The sequence below is a fragment of the Cajanus cajan genome, chromosome 9 (genome assembly GCF_000230855.2).
Source record: "Cajanus cajan strain Asha chromosome 9, NIPB_CcT2T_4, whole genome shotgun sequence".
Classification (NCBI taxonomy): domain Eukaryota; kingdom Viridiplantae; phylum Streptophyta; class Magnoliopsida; order Fabales; family Fabaceae; genus Cajanus; species Cajanus cajan.
This window is the reverse complement of record NC_138525.1, coordinates 57,033,640-57,053,596: the sequence shown is the minus strand read 5'-3', so window position 1 is coordinate 57,053,596 and position 19,957 is coordinate 57,033,640. Positions and strand designations below refer to the sequence as shown.

The following is a 19,957-nucleotide window of genomic DNA, read 5'->3' as shown; positions in this document are numbered from 1 at the left end:
AAAAATTCCTAAATTCCTAAAGTCTCTCAACCACAACCAACAAACGTCACAACAATTAATTATTGTAAAACAACTACAATAATTAAGAAAATGTACATTATTATAAATTCATTTTTGACAATAAATAAAAAGGAACACAAACTTATTATTAAAGTAAAACTCTGAAGTTTATTTATTTTTTCTTGTTGTCTTATATTTATATGAAAAAAAAAAGAGTAAGACTCTAAGTTCTAAAAACAATACAAAATTTATGTTAAGAGTAAAAACAAATGCATGCCACGTTTAATACTGGTAAAGACAACTTTTAATCCATGGAAGTCGAATATTGTATGAAGAGATTTTGCAGAACTCATAAATCATGTTTAACTAACTAAGCTATAATAGATTGACAAGCACTGAGATGATGAATATCCCTCTCGGTTTGAGATTAATTTAAATTCACATCTCAATTACCTTCCAAAGCTTTAAAATCAAATCTATCATAATCAGCTTTACTTTATTTTAAAACAAATGGACACTAAATATACAACACAGTACAGTAATTAGAAGAAGGAACTTTTTATAGTGTTAATTTTAAACCAGACCCAATATTCATGCATGAAGAGTTTCAAGATTTTATACTATTATTTATTCAAAAATAATTTTAAATGTAATTTTAAAATGATTATTACAAAGATCAACATTTTCCATTATTTAGAAGCACAAACAAAATCCAAAAGATATTTGTTATATAAACGCAGCAAGTTTCAAAGAGGGAGCAATCTATATTTGTGAGGTGTGAACACAAAAACAAACAAACAAAAAAAGTTAACTATATTACATTATTATTTATTACATACAAAAAAATAATAATAATAATTATAAAAAAAAATCGATCACAATAACGAAGCACGTTCCACCACGTGGCAGAATATAAGTGGAATGAAGTATAGTGTCCGGTACCAGCCAGTGGACGGTAACAGTCCACTGAATGAGATGAAAACGACGGCGTTTGATAGAACCAGTTGGTGGAGTCTTATCATTGATATATTATTCGCATTATTTTGCATATAAATACGTGTCCCTGCGAAGTGTTGTGTATGCCAAATTGTTTAAGGCCTTCAACTACACCTCTCAATACGTGGTGTTGTTGCTCTTCTTTTCTCTTCCTCTTCTTCTTCTCAATCTCTCTCTGTTTGATCCCATTAACATATCACAATGTGTGGTATTCTTGCTGTACTTGGTTGTTCTGATGACTCTCAAGCCAAAAGGGTCCGCGTTCTAGAACTTTCTCGCAGGCAATGATTTTTTTTTTTCCTCTCTATATCTTGAATTAATTCGTAATTTCGTGCTTCACACGTCATTAGTCGCATGAAAAACATATTATAACTATAACTTTTAAAATAACTATTATACATAATTTTGGGTTGATCCATAATATTGAAGCTCTACATATACTATTTACTCTTGATATTTTCCATAATGAAACAGTATTGCGTGTTATATAGTTACTGCCCTGAGCTTAATTTGTATGTTTTGGTTTACAAGTTGATGAGAATTGCTGGAACCAGCACCAGCAAGCCCTTATATATGGATGGGTTTTGAAAAATAAGTATTTGGACGAATATAAAGAATAAATATGGTTTTCAAGTGTCATGGTGGTACCTAGTCCGTCAAATACTTTAGGGAGAATGGATTAATGATGGTGGAGTTTGAAATTATAATTGTTCTTTCCTCTGATAATTAGCACACATGACGTTGATAAGGTAAGTGCGCAACTATGAAATAAAAATATTCCGAGTAAGATAAAAAAGAGAGATGTGGGGTCCGAGTTGAAATGCAATTATTGGTAGTATTTCTTGAGAACCTCCAGAAATCGATGACGATTGAAAAATGAAAACCAAATCATTAATAAAGATTAATTAGTCATAGAATTGTCCAATTTAATTTAATGAAAATGACTTCTTTTTTTTGTTACACTAAAACACAACTGAAAAGAAAACATGTTTTCAAATGGTATGTTTTATAATTATAATTGTAATTAAATTTCAAGATTAATAAGTAGGCATTATTAGAGTAATTTTTTTTATACTATTAAATCACTCGTATATTATGCACTTGTAAAGTTTTATACCATCATCCAATTATAAATCATAATTATGACAAATTTATTATTTTTTTACAATAATTATTTTAAAAATTATATTAGTATTAACTTTTTAGCTTACATTAACTATGTAAGACATTAAATTTAAATTACATTACATAATTTGTTAATTTCTGATTAGATAACAGTGTAAAATAGTACATATTTTTTTTATAACTTAGTTATTATTATGATTTATTTCACTGATATTAATCTTTATTGAAAAATTTAATTAATTTCTTTTAGTGAAATCTTCTAAAACTTTTTTTTTCATATATAAGACTCGATCCCTACAAAAATTACTTATACATATTTTTCTATTAACTTCTCAAATGAAACAATAATACATAAATATTTTTGATATTAATGACAAGATACATAATTTTTAAAAAAGAATAGTTAATCTACATATAATTGAATTTTGTTTGTGGTTGCTGATGTAACAGATTGAAGCACCGTGGCCCTGACTGGAGTGGGCTCCATCAACATGGTGACTGCTATTTGGCACATCAACGGTTAGCCATAGTTGATCCTGCTTCTGGGGATCAACCTCTCTTTAACGAAGACAAATCCGTCATTGTCACGGTAGGCCATCACCTATATACAATACACGATACCCTTTCATCTTATTATTGCCAATTTCAACCATCCACCAAAACTGTTTAGTTTGTTGTTTTTTCCAGATATTATTATTGTATCCTATTTTATTAAACCATGATTGATGATAAATTAACGTCATAACTTCAAAACAGGTAAATGGAGAGATTTACAACCATGAACAGCTCAGGAAACAGTTGCCTAATCACAAGTTCAGAACTGGAAGTGACTGTGATGTTATTGCTCATCTGGTTAGTCATCTATAAGATGTATACGTAATGACTCGCCAAACCACTATCATCAACACAGTGGAAGAGGGTTTGGATACACTCTGTCACATCTTAAATGTTTAGTTAAAATTATATAGTCGGTGTCATGCATGTTTGTCTGCATATATTGAGTGAGAGGGCTATTTTTGTCCAAAAGTGACAGAACTAAAAATAAAATCATTATAATATAATGATCAACATTTTAATATCAAAATCACGTATATTTTAAGTAGTATATTTAAATAATTATTAATGTTGCTTATACTAGTACAACTATGTGGTCAAAATTCAACATAAATCGATGAATAGTTAATTTTAATTATTTATATATATATATATATATAGAGAGAGAGAGAGAAAACATATCAAGTAAGAGAGAATTTATTATGAGAGATGAGAGGGTTAAAATATAACTCTTAGATTAATTTCCTCTCACTTGATTAAATTCTAAATTTTCTTTCACTTGATTAATTTAAGGGTTATATTTTAACCCTCTCATCTCTCATAATAAATTATCTCTCACTTGATATTCTCTCTCTCTATATATATATATATATATGAAAGAAGTTATAATTATATCGGAGTATTACACTGTTCAATAACTTTATATTAAATGTGAATTTTGTAAATCCAACCGTTAGATTGAAAGTTTATATCTCTTAGATCATATATACAAAATTTTATATTAATCTAAGATGATTTGATACTTCATTTTTATAAAACAAAATTGACGTAATATATTCATTTCAAAATACACTAAAATATGAACACTTTGATTACCTTCAAGTTGTTGTTCAATTTTAACAAAATTTGATATACACGTATAAAGTGATATGAACTTTCAATCTAACAGTTGGATTTACAAAATTCACATTTAATATAAAGTTATTGGGCGGTGTAATACTTAGTAAAAGTTATACCGGTATAATTATAACTCCCTCTCTCTCTCTATATATATATATATAATATGATTCTGGTTATCCATTAATCAAAAGAAGTTCTTGAAGATCACTTCTTTCATTAAATGTAATTTATTCTTAGTCTAGCTAAAAATTTCGTCCATTTTATCTTGATGAATAGAAAGTAATCATAATTGAACATGTAGCTCTTATCAACCGCTTGTTATTGATGCTAATCTTTTGAATAGTACGAGGAACATGGAGAAGACTTTGTGGACATGCTGGATGGTATCTTCTCATTTGTTCTACTGGATACCCGTGACAACAGTTTTATAGTGGCTCGGGATGCCATAGGGGTCACTTCCTTGTACATTGGTTGGGGATTAGATGGTAAACAATGTTATAACATATCCTACTTTTGAATTGAATTAATGAGTTTTTAGTTTGTACTTGAATTTTGAATTGACTAGACTAACTCTGACAAGTTTGGCACCTCTCTGTATTTAGGCTCTGTTTGGATTTCATCTGAAATGAAGGGCTTGAATGATGATTGTGAACATTTCGAGTGTTTTCCACCTGGTCACTTGTACTCTAGCAAAGAGAGAGGGTTCCGCAGATGGTACAATCCTCCTTGGTTCTCTGAGGCCATTCCATCTGCCCCTTATGATCCTCTAGTTTTGAGACGTGCCTTTGAGCAGGTATGATTCGCAAAAGTCCAAGAACAATTGGAATTGGCACTTCATATAACTTTTAAGTTTCCTTTCTATGTGCAACATTTTATGAATGAACAAAGTATCTAAAGATAAATGAATCAAATGCTAAAGATAATGGTTAAATAACTTTAGCTAACACATTGAATGTGATTACAGTCAGTGATAAAAAGGTTGATGACTGATGTGCCTTTTGGTGTTCTACTATCTGGGGGTTTGGACTCTTCATTGGTTGCATCCATCACTTCTCGCTACTTGGCCAACACAAAGGCTGCTGAGCAGTGGGGAACAAAGTTACACTCATTCTGTGTAGGCCTTGAGGTGCACCATCTAATCAAAATTATGAATAACATCGCAAATTTAATGTTTTTTTTTAATGAAAATGTTTAATGTTGTCTTAACCATGTTGAGTAGGGCTCCCCAGATCTTAAGGCTGCAAAAGAAGTTGCTGACTATCTAGGCACTGTCCATCATGAGTTTCACTTTACTGTTCAGGTAACTAACCACGTGAAATAATGTACTTTTCAGCTCACATTTGGGGCCCTTCAATTTATTGATAAATATTTGGTATATGGTGTGTACAGGATGGAATAGATGCGATTGAGGATGTCATCTACCATATTGAAACATATGATGTGACTACAATTAGAGCAAGCACACCTATGTTTCTCATGTCTCGGAAGATTAAATCACTAGGTGTCAAATGGGTTATCTCAGGAGAAGGATCTGATGAGATCTTTGGAGGGTATCTTTACTTTCACAAGGCACCCAACAAGGAGGAGTTTCACAGAGAAACGTGCCGCAAGGTCATAGATTTATCATGCTCATTGACACAACAATGCAAGGTGTTGAAGTACAAGGGTTAATAGAACAATAATAGTTGTTTTTTATATGCAGATCAAAGCACTTCATCAATATGATTGCTTGCGAGCCAATAAATCAACATTTGCTTGGGGTCTAGAAGCCCGTGTACCATTTTTGGACAAGGAGTTTATCAATGTTGCAATGAATATTGACCCCGAGAATAAAATGGTATGAGTAAAAAATGTGACTTGGTTGCTTCATCACTTAAAAAATCTAAGACAATTTTATTAAGCTGGTTTAGTATTTTGTTTTGTTTAGATAAAAAGAGATGAAGGACGAATTGAGAAGTGGATTCTGAGGAGAGCCTTCGATGATGAGGAGCATCCTTATCTGCCAAAGGTACTATGTAATTTGCTGCAATGTCTATAGATCACTGCAAAATTAATTGGTCAAACTAACATCTAAACATTTAATTTCATGCAGCACATTTTATACAGGCAGAAAGAACAATTCAGTGATGGAGTTGGCTATAGTTGGATTGATGGCCTCAAGGCACATGCTGCAAAACATGTAATGAATCCAACCTTTTCTATACAATTTACTGACGGAGTTGACTATTGTCATAAAATTTATGTTTCTTATAATTGGTTCTTGACATATTTAAATAGGTGACTGACAAAATGATGCTTAATGCTGGTAACATCTACCCCCACAACACCCCCACAACCAAGGAAGCCTATTACTACAGAATGATCTTTGAGAGGTTCTTCCCTCAGGCAAGTTAATTAACCAACTCTTAATTTGAAATTCGGAGAAAATATAATTTCGTAGAATCTAGATTTGGCCTAACTCAACCCCAAACTCATAAGGGTTGCTCCTTGTTTATGTACACTATTTAGTCTATTTTTGTTGGATCACAATTCAACGTGAAATATATTTAACATACACTCTTTATATCAAAGATTGGATATATGTGATGATCTGATAACAAATCGATATGTAAAAGAATAATATTTTACACGATAATAAGTGTCTTGACAGGCCGATAATAATTAATGGGATAACTCTGATATCATCTTTAAATTTACATTTATGTTTGGGTTGTCCCTAACTCATAAACTAGTGTTAATTTGGGATCTCTACCATAATTCAATAAAGGCTAATTCACATATCTGTTTCTTGATTTGGTGTTGCAGAACTCAGCTAGGCTCACTGTTCCTGGAGGAGCAAGTGTTGCATGTAGCACAGCCAAAGCTGTTGAGTGGGATGCTACTTGGTCTAACAATCTTGACCCTTCTGGTAGAGCAGCACTTGGAGTGCACATTTCAGCTTATGACAACCAGAACAACAAAGGTGTTGAAATTGAGAAGATTATACCTATGGATGCTGCTCCTCTTGGCGTGGCCATCCAGGGTTAATATAAAGTTGTGACAAGGAATAATTGGGCGAGAATGAAGATAACTAATTAAACTGAATGAAAAATTTGCCTGCTGTGAAATTTCATCTTGGCAAAGCTTTATAGATAAGGTTTTCTAAAAATGTCGCGTCTTGTATTATCTTCAATGTTGTGATGTGAAATCTTATATCAGTTCACAATTATCATCTTGTAATAACTTTATTTTGAAGGTTGTTTCTTTTATCAGTTCACAATGAATGCTAAGTCCATTATTTTTTAGTAATGTTGGTTACTTTACTTTATTTCACTTCTAATTAATTAGCTAAAGTGCTGAAGAATATTCTTCTTCAAGTTATTAAGTAAGTGACCTTCAGCTCTCAAGATTGGAATGTATAAGATTCACATATTTCATATGAACTCAAATTATTTGATATGTATAAGATTTTAGAAACTATAATAAAAAAAAAACATATAAATTTAAAAATGGACCTACACATGAGAAATAACACCGCTAGTAGCAGACAATTGCTGGCCAAGACATAACATTGGAATTTGGAATGGCCAAGCTTGTGCATTGAGATGCAAGATACACATAATTTCTTAGTGGAAACAAAGAATCAGCAAAAAAGAAATTCATAAAAAATGAAAAGGGAAAGAATCGACAAAGGTTGGGCCAGTAGGGAGTGATTGACAGAGACACTAACCAAGCCCATTTGTACTCGTCGCAAACTTTTTGTTGGACTGAGAATATTTTTATTGAGGCTCATGATATATACACCTCTTTTTTTTTATAAGTACACCTCCTTCTTTTAAAAAAAATTATAAAATATTATAATTTTTTTTTTAAAAATTAATTTTATACTTTCAACTTTCAATTTACTACTTTCTTCTTCTTATTCACAAACTTTTTTTTTTCTCTTTCAATTTTCAAATGCTACCAAAATAGGTGGGGTGAAGGAAAAATAAGGAAGTGCATGTAAAAATTGAAAAAAGGAAAAAAAATATGTAAAAAAAAGTACTAAATTAAATGTTGTGGATGTAATTAAAAAATTTAAAACAAAAAATTAAGAAAATTTTAAAATTTTAATTATTTTTTTTAAAGGAGGTATACTATAGAAAAAAAGAGGTGTATCATGAACCTTTTATTGAATGAGTCACTTGAGACAAACATTGTCTATATAGTGGGCCTGCTATGGACCGAATAGAAAAATCAACACTGATCTCGCTACACTGCTGGGGAAATTTACGTAAGAAATATAATTTTCGATAATATATATTAATACATAAAAATATGATACTTTATATTGTAGAGTTCTGTTACGTCAGTAACATTTTTAAAAAATATACTGAACGTCCATACTGAAAATGTTAAATTATTTAGTAGCATGTTGTCTCTTTGAACTATTTAAGAATTTTTCAAATAAGTCTTTAAAATATATTTTTAAATGGGTTCTAAATTAAAAAAGTAGGTTCCTGAAGTTAGTTTTTGACAACTTAAAACTATTAAATAAATTTTAATTTGTGGCAGTTTTATAAACTCTAAGGATTCAATTAAAATAAAATACAAGATCAACTATCTAATTAAAAAAATAGTTTAAAGGACTATTTTAAAATTCTCAAATAATTAAGGGACGTGCTTAAAAAATGTTGATTCTGCTTCTTAAAAGAGTTTATTTTAAAAATCACTTTTCTTTTTAATTTAAAAAAAAACTGATCAAAGGTGTCCAAAATCAAATCATTTATTCTATTTGTTTTAAAGTAATTATCATTTAAATTTTAGACAAGGATTAACAAAATTATTGAATTATTTATTTTCATATTAATATCTTTAAAATAATTTAAGTTTCAATTAGTTACTTTACATTGACATTGCAGGAAGTTAAATCTTGTGTTATATTTAAAAGTTTATGATCTCTAAACTTTCTGGGTGAGACATTTATTTCGAAAATGGTAGTAATATCCAAGCATTAGCTTGAATAGTTTGTAAATAAAATTTCAATTGTCTTCATTTTAAGAAATCTTATTTGAGGTAATTAAGGTGAGTACAAATTATCAATTTTAGCAATAATCTATGATATAAGATTAATACTTATCTACAAATAAATTAAGAACAACTAAATTTTAATTAATACCTTTGATAGAATTTACACTATAACAGTGTAATTCACACTTTACATTAATACAGCAACAAAGAAACTTTTTCATTTCCTTAGCACATATATATATAACTTCACAGTTGCAACGAGTTGCAATCATGCAACCCTCGATCAATGCGTCACCTACAAAAGATTATTCGGTGACCAACTAAAAAACAATGAGTGAAACGTGTTAAGTAGGTACTAAAAACAACATTTAGTAGAACAATGCAGTGTAGAATAGTTCATTCCAAGTATCAGGCAATCCAGGAAGACACCAATGGCTGCAATCAGCTCTATTTGGGTTAGCTCTCTTCTGTGGACTCAATTCACCACTGTAAATTGAAGGGTGTCCATCCTTCCTCAATGCTGATAACATTGTGATGTCCAAAAGATATGCAGGGTTTCTCATTTCTCTGATAACCATGTCCACAATCCTCATCTGCTCAGGGTATGCTCCAGGGTATGTTGTGCCACTAATTGGTGCAGTTTCACCGTAGCAATTCTTTCTTGTCCCACCCATATTCCATTCATTTGGGCTGCATATTAGTGTCATCTACTTTTAGCATCACTTGCGCTAAACTTTGTTATAAAAATACAGAGACAAGCTTAACCATATAATGAAGGGCAAATGAGACAAATTATATCATGTGGTTTCTTGAAATTTTACATAATAGAAAATCGGTAATACATTTATAATTGATAGTGTAAAGTAGTTTTACAATTAGATATTACCATTAATAGGACTTTTTATCCATTCAATCACAAATCATTATTTATGATAAATTGTTGACTTATATAATAAATAAGTAAAATGTCATATTATGAGTAATATCTAATTGATTGATAATGTAGAATACATCAGTAACATTACCACTAAATTCTTTAAAACAATTTTTAAATTTTTTAAGCACTTAACCTCTTTTATAGGACTACCAGATGTAATGTGTTTCATAGATAATGATAAAGTGATACATAATATGTTTTAAATAATTAAGAGATATTTCAAGTGTAAATTAAACTAGAGTTGGACCTAATAATGAGAATTGAAGTAACATGTCATAAGTTTGAAGTATAATGTCATCATTATAATTATGATGGATAAAAAAAATTAAAAAGACATTGTATGAAATTTCAACAAAATACATAGACTATCTTAGTAAATTGCCCATTAATGAACCTATGTTAGCTGTCAAATATGAAAAAATACAAATCACTTCTTTTACCTTCCAACACTTATCAATGCTTATTAATATCAAAGCCTAAATGGGTTAATGCTACTCAAGTTAGTTGGAAATTATTGGTGTAGTGAAAGAAGCCACAAAACTAAGCTGTTTGTTTGGGTTCATGCTCAAAATCATAAAATCATGATGCACTGTTGCAGACCCTGGGGCCTGGACATCTCCATGTGCTATGTCACAGCCTTGCCCCATCGGATTATATAGCACATTTATTTTGGCCCATTTCTGATTTAAATATATGCTGTTTGAAATTTGTGGCTTGGGATATACTCACGAGATGTTGTGGTTTTTTCTTATGGGAAAATGTTATTGTTAGAGATAATTTCTAGAGAACGAAAGACACATATCATACGTGACATGTACGGATTAAAAAGAAGAAAATAAAAAGGGAAAGAAGTATAAGCTTTTGTTGAATTATTTTCATGTGTGAATATTATTAATGGGTGGAGCATCACGTATGTTTTATTTCACCGACACTTCTTTTTTACCAGGACATGCATCACATTCACGGTGTTCCTGCTGGCTGCTGCACTAGGAAAAACAACCATTCTCAAGATCTGGCTGGGTTGTTGGGGAAAGGCAATGAAAGACCCTATTGCAAACTCATGTGATCATGAATGACTTTGAGGCCCCAAAGAACGGTAGCTTTGCATAATTTTGATAAATGAAATGATGGAACTAATAAGACAGCTATTTAAGTTTCCTATCATAATATTGTCAAAGAAATACTAGCTAGCAAAAGCAACTTTTTAAGTGTTGATAATAATAAGACTTTGTAAGTATGTAAATATGTGATAGAGGAATTTAGATCCTTAAAGTTGTGGAGGGCAAAGAGCAGCATCATATAATTGCTAGTGTAAAAATTAAGGGAATAAGATTATGGCAATTATATGATTTACTCTATATACATATAATTGCTAATGTAAAAATTTGAGGGATTAAGATTATGGCAATTATATGATTTACTATATAGTCGGTTGTTATAAAATTGTACATGTTTGCTATGAAATAGATTTTAGTTCTATATTCAGCAAAAGTACAATGCATATCTCAACCTTTGACAGAGACAGCACCAACAAGTCCATAAATTTCAACCTCGAGATAGAAGACACAACTTGCAATAACCTTTTCGACCGAAAAAAAAAAAAAAAAAAAAAAAAAAAACTTGCAATTATCTATGTGCAAATTGTCAAGGCCCGGTCAAAAGAATGGTCCCATTCTCAGCCCTTAACTCAGTTCATCACATAAATGCAAATGGGAAAACGAAAATGTAGTTTGACCTGGGAAGAATTATTGACTTCATATGTCTGATTAATAAATTATCAATTGATTTAATCAATTTTTACAAAAAAAAATAAAAATAAAAATTTAAAAGTGTGGTTCATATTTAATTATAAGTAAATAAAACTAAAATATCATAGTATATCGTCTAATAAACCGTGTTTTTCTAAGGCAAATTTCTTGGTGTCCCAATTAAAATAATAATATTACTGTGAAGGCTAGAAATCAAATACTCTTCTTTCCACACAATAATGCAAGAGAGAGAAAGCAGTTGATAACAGAGATAGAGATTCCCTACTTGTAGTGTGTAGGAGAAATTGACTGGAAGAACACCCTAGTTTTGCTTCTATCAATATTGGTATCCACCCAATTAGCCCATGTTTTCATAGCCCTTTCCAAAGCTGCTAACCTATCCATATCTGGGTAGAACTTGCCTCCTAATTCCACATAATCCCACCTGCAAGATTGTATTAGATATTTTATTACTAACATTTCTATTAATCATTAATTAGTTCAAGAGTTTAATTTTTGTGCTTGCTAGTGAAAAATTCATGTAGCAAATTTATTGGTTATTATAAAAGTCAGACGAACATATAGTGGAATGAATTTTTAAAATAGTTATTATAAAAGTTAATAATAAAAAATATTATTTTAAAGTAATTATTTAAAAATTAACTAATTTTATAAATAATTTGTGATTGAATGTTAATACAAAAACTACTTGTACTGTAAGTGCATGGACACTACATACTGTAAGTGCATGGACACTACATTTTTAGTGATTTTCTTGAATAAACTTACAAAAGGGCCTACCCTTGAAGAGATCCTTGATGACTCCACCAATGCCCTGTGTTAAAAGACAGCACAGCAGCACCCTTCCATGGGTCACCATCCTTATCTACTTTTTCCAGCCTCAGAATTCTCTTCCCTTGGACCACATCCACCTCCACCAAATAAGGAGCTCTGTAAAACGAAATGCTCACACCATAGTCCTGCACAACATATCATATCAAACCCAATTTGGACCTCTTCTCTAAAATGCTTTTTTTCTCTGCATGGTCTATGTACTGTTCTAAGGGTAAAACATGAAGATAATGTGGCTGTAGTTTGCATCAACTTGACTAATTCAATGTCTGACAACACTCCGGGTCCCCTCTCTCAAAGAGAGTTTTAAGTAGACAGCTACATTTCATGTTCCAATTGACACTATCTCACAAACACCTTTTCAACAGATTCTTTGTCCTATTACAAAAATATATGACCCTATCCGCCTTAACTTTAAATGGTAGTACTTAACATAGAGGGAAAATAAAACTATTTACTTCTGGTAAAATTGCTGTATATAGCTCTTATTTACCAACCAAATATGGCCTAAATCTTGCTGGGAATGGAAATGTCAAGTATTGCCATGATTACTCAATACTCATTCACTCACCAAGAATCTGAAGACTGAGAGAGGATCTCCCCTGACCAATTGTGTTTGTGCATGAGGTACTGCAGCAGATAGCATACAAATCAAAGACTGCCATTGGTTCAATCCCAACGAGTCACCAACAAACATCACGGTTTTGCCTTTCATATTCAGCAGAAACTCAACCCCATTGAACCTACCATGACATAATAAGCCACAAAACCATTCAAATTATGCTTAGCAGTTAGCATAAATACATACTACATTATATTATACATATGTAACTTTATAATATGTAGTGACTACTGACTAGTGACATTAGAGAACACTAACATGACACATTATTTTAGGCCACATTTTGTTGTTGTTTGTACCTTGGGAGCTCACAATTGAGGGGCTTCCAACGGTATTTGAGGTAACCAGAATCAGGGCGACCGTACATTTGACAATTGAATTCAGGGTCTATGATTGGACAGCTAGAAGATTGGTAAAGAGGATATGTTTCAGTTTCATCGCGGACCCAAGAACCCACGAACAATGAACAAGTGCTTTGGTTGGTTTGAACCATTGGTTTCTGGTGGTGGATGTGGTCATGGTGATGTCTCATGCTCAACAGCACAGCACAAGAAGCTAGTTGCCATTGAAGGGAAACTAGGCCAAGAAGAGACAATAATGAAGCCAAAACAACAAAACGGTTTTGAGAGCAAAGAAAGGTCATTGCAGAACAGAATATGATAAACTAGAGATAGTAAGGGAGAACTGGAGAAAGGTGAAAGCAGAAAGGCACAAACAGAGAAACAAAAGTGGTAACTCTTTTGAAATATATACATAAAAGGGTGGGGACGTGGGGTTTTGAGATGTGACAGAAAATCAAAAGAAAAATTGGAAATTGGGTTTTGTTGTGTGCATGTGGTGAATGTGAATGTGAAGGTGGATGAACGTGGTCATGATGCAATGCAACCTTTTAACGCGGTTCAGTAAATTTGAATAATTAAGCGGAATATTGTGTTAGGCGTAGGATAATTTTTACCCTCGGGATCATATAGTGAATCAACTATGTTACCAATTAAGATAGAAGTCAGAATAGTATTTATTAAACTATTTTAATTAGTAATTCTTCCGTCTCACACCGACGGCTGTTTGAATATTTAATTGTCTTTAAAATGATTAATATTTTTACAAAATCTATCAAAACAAAAGACGCATAAGTGGGGTGTGAGTTTGACTTAGATGAACTAAGATGGAGAAGAAGTGAGATATAGATCAATGTAACCATTAAAAAAAAAATTTGTCAACAATAAACCACCTACTCGTCTCTTTTTATAACAAAATATTTTATTTTTCAAAAAATATGGGAAGTTCAAAATGGTTAACAAAAGAGACATCTCTTTTATATATAATATAAATACTAAGGACAATAATAAATGTATTGTTTTTATATAATTTCATTAAAATAGTTAAGTTTTTTGATAAATATATTATTTTTAATTGTTACATTGATCTCATCTGAATAGATTATATTTACATCAATCAAATTATATGATTTCTTACTTCCTCTCCAACTCAATTCATCCAAGTCAAATTCACACCTACTTATATAATCAAAGAGTTGGATACAAGTGGTTAATATGTTGAATTTAAGGTTGAATCATTTAAGCAATGCTGGAATTCGATTCTTGGCTAGACTTTTACTTACCCCTGATCAAACCAAATTAATCTAGAACAAAGCCTTATAACACTTGTGCAAAAACAAAAACAAAAAAAAAACCTACTTATGCATCTTTTGTTTGATAGATTTTGGAGAGAAAAAAACAATTAAAATTAAGATAATTAAAACAAAAATAACTAAAATTAGGAAGATTAAAATTAAAATACTAAACTTGTATTTAAGTTAAAATTATAAAATTTAAAGTTTAATTTACACTTATACATAATAAAAATCTTATTTTTTTTAATAACCATCTAAAACATTAAATCTTAAACATAAAATTTTATAAAGTTTTCCAATAAAGTTACAATCACAATCAACTAATGAAGGGAATATAACAAATAGAGAACAATAATTAAGAGTAAAACATAAAATATGACAAAGATGTTAAAATAAATGGTAACATCTGTATATGAAATAATAATTTTTTTCTTAATATAATTTATAAGAGATATTGATATGATGTAAAAATATATATCTCTATCTTATATATTTAGTTTATTTTACTTATTTATTATATTTATTTTTTATATATTTGTATGGATAATTGTGTCACTATAATGACTTTTATAAAGATATTGCATTTAATTTTGATAAAAAAAATTATAGTCATCAATACATTTGTTGTAATTTTTTTAAAATATGTATTAGTATATTATTTTTATTTAAATATTTAAATTTTATAAATTTGACTCAAACAAATATTTAGTCTTTAAAAAATAAGGTTGATTTTGTTTTAATCTTTTTAATTTTAGTTATTTTTATTTTGATTATCTCAAAAAAATTATTTTTTATTTTTATTTTTTAAATTTTAGTTGTTTTAATTTTAGTTATTTTCTTAATTTGGTCCCTAACATTTTCTCGTTTTTATATTTTGATCCTTGTAATTCTTTTTATGCCTTTTCCATTAGATTTAAGGGTCAACCATACAGGACAAAAATAAAACAATTTTCTATTAAAAAAAGTATATATTTTTTAAAAATAACTAAAAACAAAAAAAAAACCTATTTTACATGAATTAAAAAGTTATTTAAGCTTAATAATAAATATATCTTTTAAATACACACTTTTGTTTCTCTTCCACTTCTTCCTATTTATCTTAATAATTCAAACAAATTTAAAATTTATTCATTTTCTCTTCTGTTTTACTTCTTTCTATTACACTTGTTTCTTCTAAAATAAATTTCATCATCCAAACAGTGTTACTCCCCCTCGAATTCTCCTGCCAGTTAACATCGTCGTGGTGCTCCAATCCCTCGCCATAGCCTCAAATCTGTCATGTTCGCAAACACACGTCTCTTTCACATCAAACTCTCCATACTTAGATACACACATGACATTTTTTTAAGTTTAATACCAACTCTTTTACATCTGCTGCTTTGGCTTATGGTCTTATGGCTCTCCTCATTTTTGCTTCATTTTCTTCACTTTCTTCTTTTTCCAAACACTCTCTCCCTCTCTCCATATGCATGGGAAGGCACTCCTTCCCAATGTTCCCATGCATGATGGCCATCAACCCAATAACTATAACCATGAAGCCCCAAAAACTACCACCAAAAAATAACATAAGAAAGGTTCATTATAATTTATTCGTTCTTTTCTTCACCTTTTATCTCCTTTAATTTATTATTTTTGTCATTTTAAATTAAATTTTAATATTTTTAAGAAAATATCACTTGTTAAAAATAAGAATATTGATACACATAACACGTACATCAATTTGTAAAACATTATTTATTGCGTATATTTTCTCCATCATTAATAAATATAATAAATAAATGATGAGGAGAGATAAAAAAAAATGATTACAAATTTTTCTAGATTAAATTACGCTTTTTACTCCTTTATAAAATTAAATATGCAATTTTAGTTCATCTATTTTAAAATCCACAATTTTAGTTTCTCAATTTTATAAAATTCGCAATTTCGGTCTCTCGTTGAATGTTTATATGTTTATCATTAAAATTGTAATGTTAGTCATGATTTAACATTAACTAGATGACATAACAATTAATGTTTAATAATATTCTATCAAAATTTTACTTTAAATTCTCATTTTTATCTAATAAAAAAATTAAAAGAGAATTTTAACTTAAATATTATTAAATATTAATTATTGTATTATCTTTCTAAATGATCATTCAATGAAAAGATCAAAAGTGTAATTTAATCATTTATCTAAATAATATTACTAATATTTTTTCATAAAATAAATGATAAAACTTAAATTCAATACTATAAACATTGTTAGTACTGTTATTTAATCAAAATAAGAATTTCATCTCATTAATTTACATAATAAAAAAATTGTTTTAGATATCAACATATCATTCCAAAATAAAACTTCGATTGTAACGTGAGTGAAGCATATGTTACTGCATGAGAGTTCTAATCCAAAATAAAACTCCTCCGATTAAAAGGCTCAATTAATCAAAGAAACTAGTCATAGCTCTAACCCCAATTAATTAATACCGTAAACATGTGCACACTAAAATATTAATTAATTACTATTTTAACATGTGTATTAAAAAATTAAAATTTTATTATATATAACTAAAATTTATAATAAAGTATGAATAAAAATATATATTGTGTTTAAATATATATATATATATATATATATATATATATTATATTTAAAATTTTATATAAATAAATATGTTCAAATATAGAAATTATATTTTGGATTTTTTTTATAAATAATTTATATTGTGAATCAAAATTATTTTTAATTATTGATAAAAAAAATTTAAATATTAAAATTTAATTTATAAATAAATATGATAAATATAAATTGAAATAGATAAAAAAAGTTTAAAAAAAATCATAAATTTGCTATCATTAGAGGGAGTCCCTAAAAAATATTTTTGCATAAGATAATAAGATAATTGATTTTGTTTAATATATAATATAAGAGTAGTGTAATACTATAAGTTATAAAGTGTTGTAATTAATTTAAGTTATTTCATGTTATTAAGCTGGATTTTTTGTTCAATGTTGAGAGACCCTAGGGTCTGAGGTCTGAAGATCTCTTAAAAGTTTTAATAGTGCTACGAATTTCTTTGGATAGAGGGCTAGTTTGATCCTAATAGCAAGATTATATAAAATTTATGTTTTGAATAGAGTGTCATGTCCTCAGAAGCTTAAAAAGAGGAATCTAAATAGAAGGACTCTGATCCATGAGCTTCTATTTTCTCTAAATCTTTTCATCATCCTTCTCTGATTCTCATTGTGTTGTCTTGTTAATGAATTAATGTTTTTGGGGACTTGAATATAAATGCTCAATTCATTTTGGTGTGATAGTGTGAAGCTTTGAGGTCTCTCTTTCCTTGGTTAGCTTTGGATCTAAGGTAAGGGAAGTTGGAATTATAGTAATTTAGATGAGTTGCTAGTTAGTAAATTATTTTTCTATTGTATGTGGTGTGAAATTTCGAAGAGTTGTGGTTGTGTTGGTGAATCCAAAATGAAAAGTATGGTAGAAGTTTGGGTTTTCAAGTTCATGAGGGGGAATGGGATGAATTGTTGTTGCATATGGCTTTTTGAGTTGGATATGAGTTTTTTGTGTTAAGTAGGATCATTATTTTTTATTTGCATGTGTTGGATTTTTGCTAAGTTTCAGGTTTTGGGTCAAAATAGGGTTTTATGTATGCAAAATTATGATTTTATGTTGGACGCGCTTTCATGGTGTCGAGTGTCATTCCAACATGAGGCTCTTTGTCTCGATTATGCCGAGTGTAGGATTGTTGGTGCCAGACGTTAAAAGAGAGACTCGTCTTGGGTTGAAATGGCACCAAGAAGGGTTTGAAAGGCATCGGGTGTGAGAACTTTAGGAGGTCTATGACTTGGTGACTTCGGGACCAAGGTTGAGTGACACCCAATATGGCCAAGACAAGACTCTCTATCTGAATGATGTTAGGCATTAGTATGGTGACGTTGGCTGTGAATCAGCCAGAGACTCCTTCCTTAAGATGGAGTTAGGAATGGTACCTTGCCATGCCAAACACAAGGTCTCAGGGGCCTCTACCTTATCCACGTAGGACATGGATTGTGTAGCATCAAGTGTAGATGAGACATAATGTTCCTTGTCTGGATGGCAACGAGTGCTAGTTGCTTAAGAAAAACATGTTGATTTATTTGATGAATCATTAAATATAATATGAATAGAAGTATATTTGCATGCTTTAAAGTTGTTAAGCATTGTTTATTCTATATATGATGATGTTTTGAGACGAAAGATGATTGAGAAGTTGAATGTGAGTTGAGATGTGTGTTGTGTGTTGGTTGTGTGGATGCGTTAAATATGCAAGAAGTTCTGGTGTTGACTAAGATGATGAATGCTAAAGAATGCTTTGGACATTTATACATAATGTTGTTGAGTTGTGATGACCAACCCATAATTAGAGGAGAGGTTTTTTTAAAAGTTGCATATTTCATTGTGTGGATATTATGTTGTGGTACTCTAAGAACCCAAATTTTGTTGAAAATCTTCTTCAGAAGTTGACCATTGAAGTGGATAATTACTTTGAAACTCTTTTAGGAACTAGTTGGTACCAGGTGTAGATAAGGTCAAGGCATACATGTATAAATCGATCATAGTATAGGGGTCGGATTGAGCTATACTGATTACAAGTGACCAATCAAATAAACTATGAAATTGATAACTTAATTCCTAACCAAGTATCGGAAGAGCGTACTATTTGGAGGCTAGTCAGTGAGTTAATCTTATAGGAGACTTAATTAAGCTAGTTAATGTCATGGTAGGTTCATACCTAACATTTCTACCCCAAAGTAGTACTAAACTTCCATGTTTAAGTGATGGCATTTGATAAACCAAGTTGTTGTGTTATGAATTCATATCCAATTTCTTGTTGATCTAGTAAGTCAAAAAAGATCACCATGCGTTGTTGGTTTGGTAAGGTCAAGCTACTTAAATTACTCACCTTATATTATAGGAGATTTTTTAGTTGAAATGTGTAACGACACATGTAGTTGCTATATTGTAAATATTATGTTGTTGTGATGAACAATTTGAGTTATTAATATATGATGTTTGAGTTGATATTGTGTTGTAGTAGATTGAGTTATTGATGTGGATATATGTTGGTTGTATTGTGATGATGCATGTTGATAGTGTTGGAGATGAGATTAAGATGTGATGATGTATTAAAGGTGTTGATGTTTTATGTTGTATGTTGTATATACGTTGATGCTTTAAACTCTAGCTTATCCTTGTGTTTTTCTATATGATTTGGACTGCAATGATCATATGTGGTATGAAAGTAGAATAAAGATATGCATGAGTTGTTGCAGCTAAGGTGGCTATCAGGGGGATGACAGTGTTATTTACATCTTTGGATGCTATCCAAAGTAGCATTTGTATA

The 19,957-nt window shown here is 30.1% G+C and overlaps 2 protein-coding genes across 2 annotated transcripts; one reads left to right on the top strand and one right to left on the bottom strand.

Moving 5' to 3' along the window:
• Nucleotides 1-1,065: 1,065 nt before the first annotated feature.
• On the top strand, nucleotides 1,066-7,083 carry LOC109792855 (asparagine synthetase [glutamine-hydrolyzing] 1). Its single transcript, XM_020352304.3, has 13 exons — nucleotides 1,066-1,277; nucleotides 2,572-2,710; nucleotides 2,878-2,973; nucleotides 4,139-4,280; nucleotides 4,398-4,588; nucleotides 4,760-4,921; nucleotides 5,015-5,095; nucleotides 5,185-5,406; nucleotides 5,498-5,632; nucleotides 5,723-5,803; nucleotides 5,888-5,974; nucleotides 6,073-6,180; nucleotides 6,601-7,083. Exons 1-13 carry the CDS (start codon nucleotides 1,198-1,200, stop codon nucleotides 6,820-6,822), a joined length of 1,746 nt encoding a protein of 581 aa, XP_020207893.2. The 5' UTR covers nucleotides 1,066-1,197; the 3' UTR covers nucleotides 6,823-7,083.
• Nucleotides 7,084-8,904: 1,821 nt separating this feature from the next.
• Nucleotides 8,905-13,793, bottom strand: LOC109792856 (protein PMR5). The gene is made up of 5 exons (XM_020352305.3): nucleotides 13,243-13,793; nucleotides 12,893-13,064; nucleotides 12,271-12,449; nucleotides 11,756-11,914; nucleotides 8,905-9,474 (listed from the first exon to the last, which is right to left on the bottom strand). Exons 1-5 carry the CDS (start codon nucleotides 13,584-13,586, stop codon nucleotides 9,153-9,155), a joined length of 1,176 nt encoding a protein of 391 aa, XP_020207894.2. The 5' UTR covers nucleotides 13,587-13,793; the 3' UTR covers nucleotides 8,905-9,152.
• Nucleotides 13,794-19,957: the final 6,164 nt, after the last annotated feature.

Bases quoted from the DNA above. Each gene is read 5' to 3' on its own strand.
- LOC109792855 (XM_020352304.3), top strand. From the start codon at position 1,198: ATGTGTGGTATTCTTGCTGTACTTGGTTGTTCTGATGACTCTCAAGCC. The intron at 4,922-5,014 runs GTGCACCATCTA...CATGTTGAGTAG, and splicing joins CATTCTGTGTAGGCCTTGAG to GGCTCCCCAGATCTTAAGGC. The intron at 5,804-5,887 runs GTACTATGTAAT...AATTTCATGCAG, and splicing joins AGCATCCTTATCTGCCAAAG to CACATTTTATACAGGCAGAA.
- LOC109792856 (XM_020352305.3), bottom strand. From the start codon at position 13,586: ATGACCTTTCTTTGCTCTCAAAACCGTTTTGTTGTTTTGGCTTCATTA. The intron at 13,065-13,242 runs GTACAAACAACA...ATGTCATGGTAG, and splicing joins CTCAATTGTGAGCTCCCAAG to GTTCAATGGGGTTGAGTTTC. The intron at 12,450-12,892 runs GTGAGTGAATGA...TATGTTGTGCAG, and splicing joins TCTCAGTCTTCAGATTCTTG to GACTATGGTGTGAGCATTTC.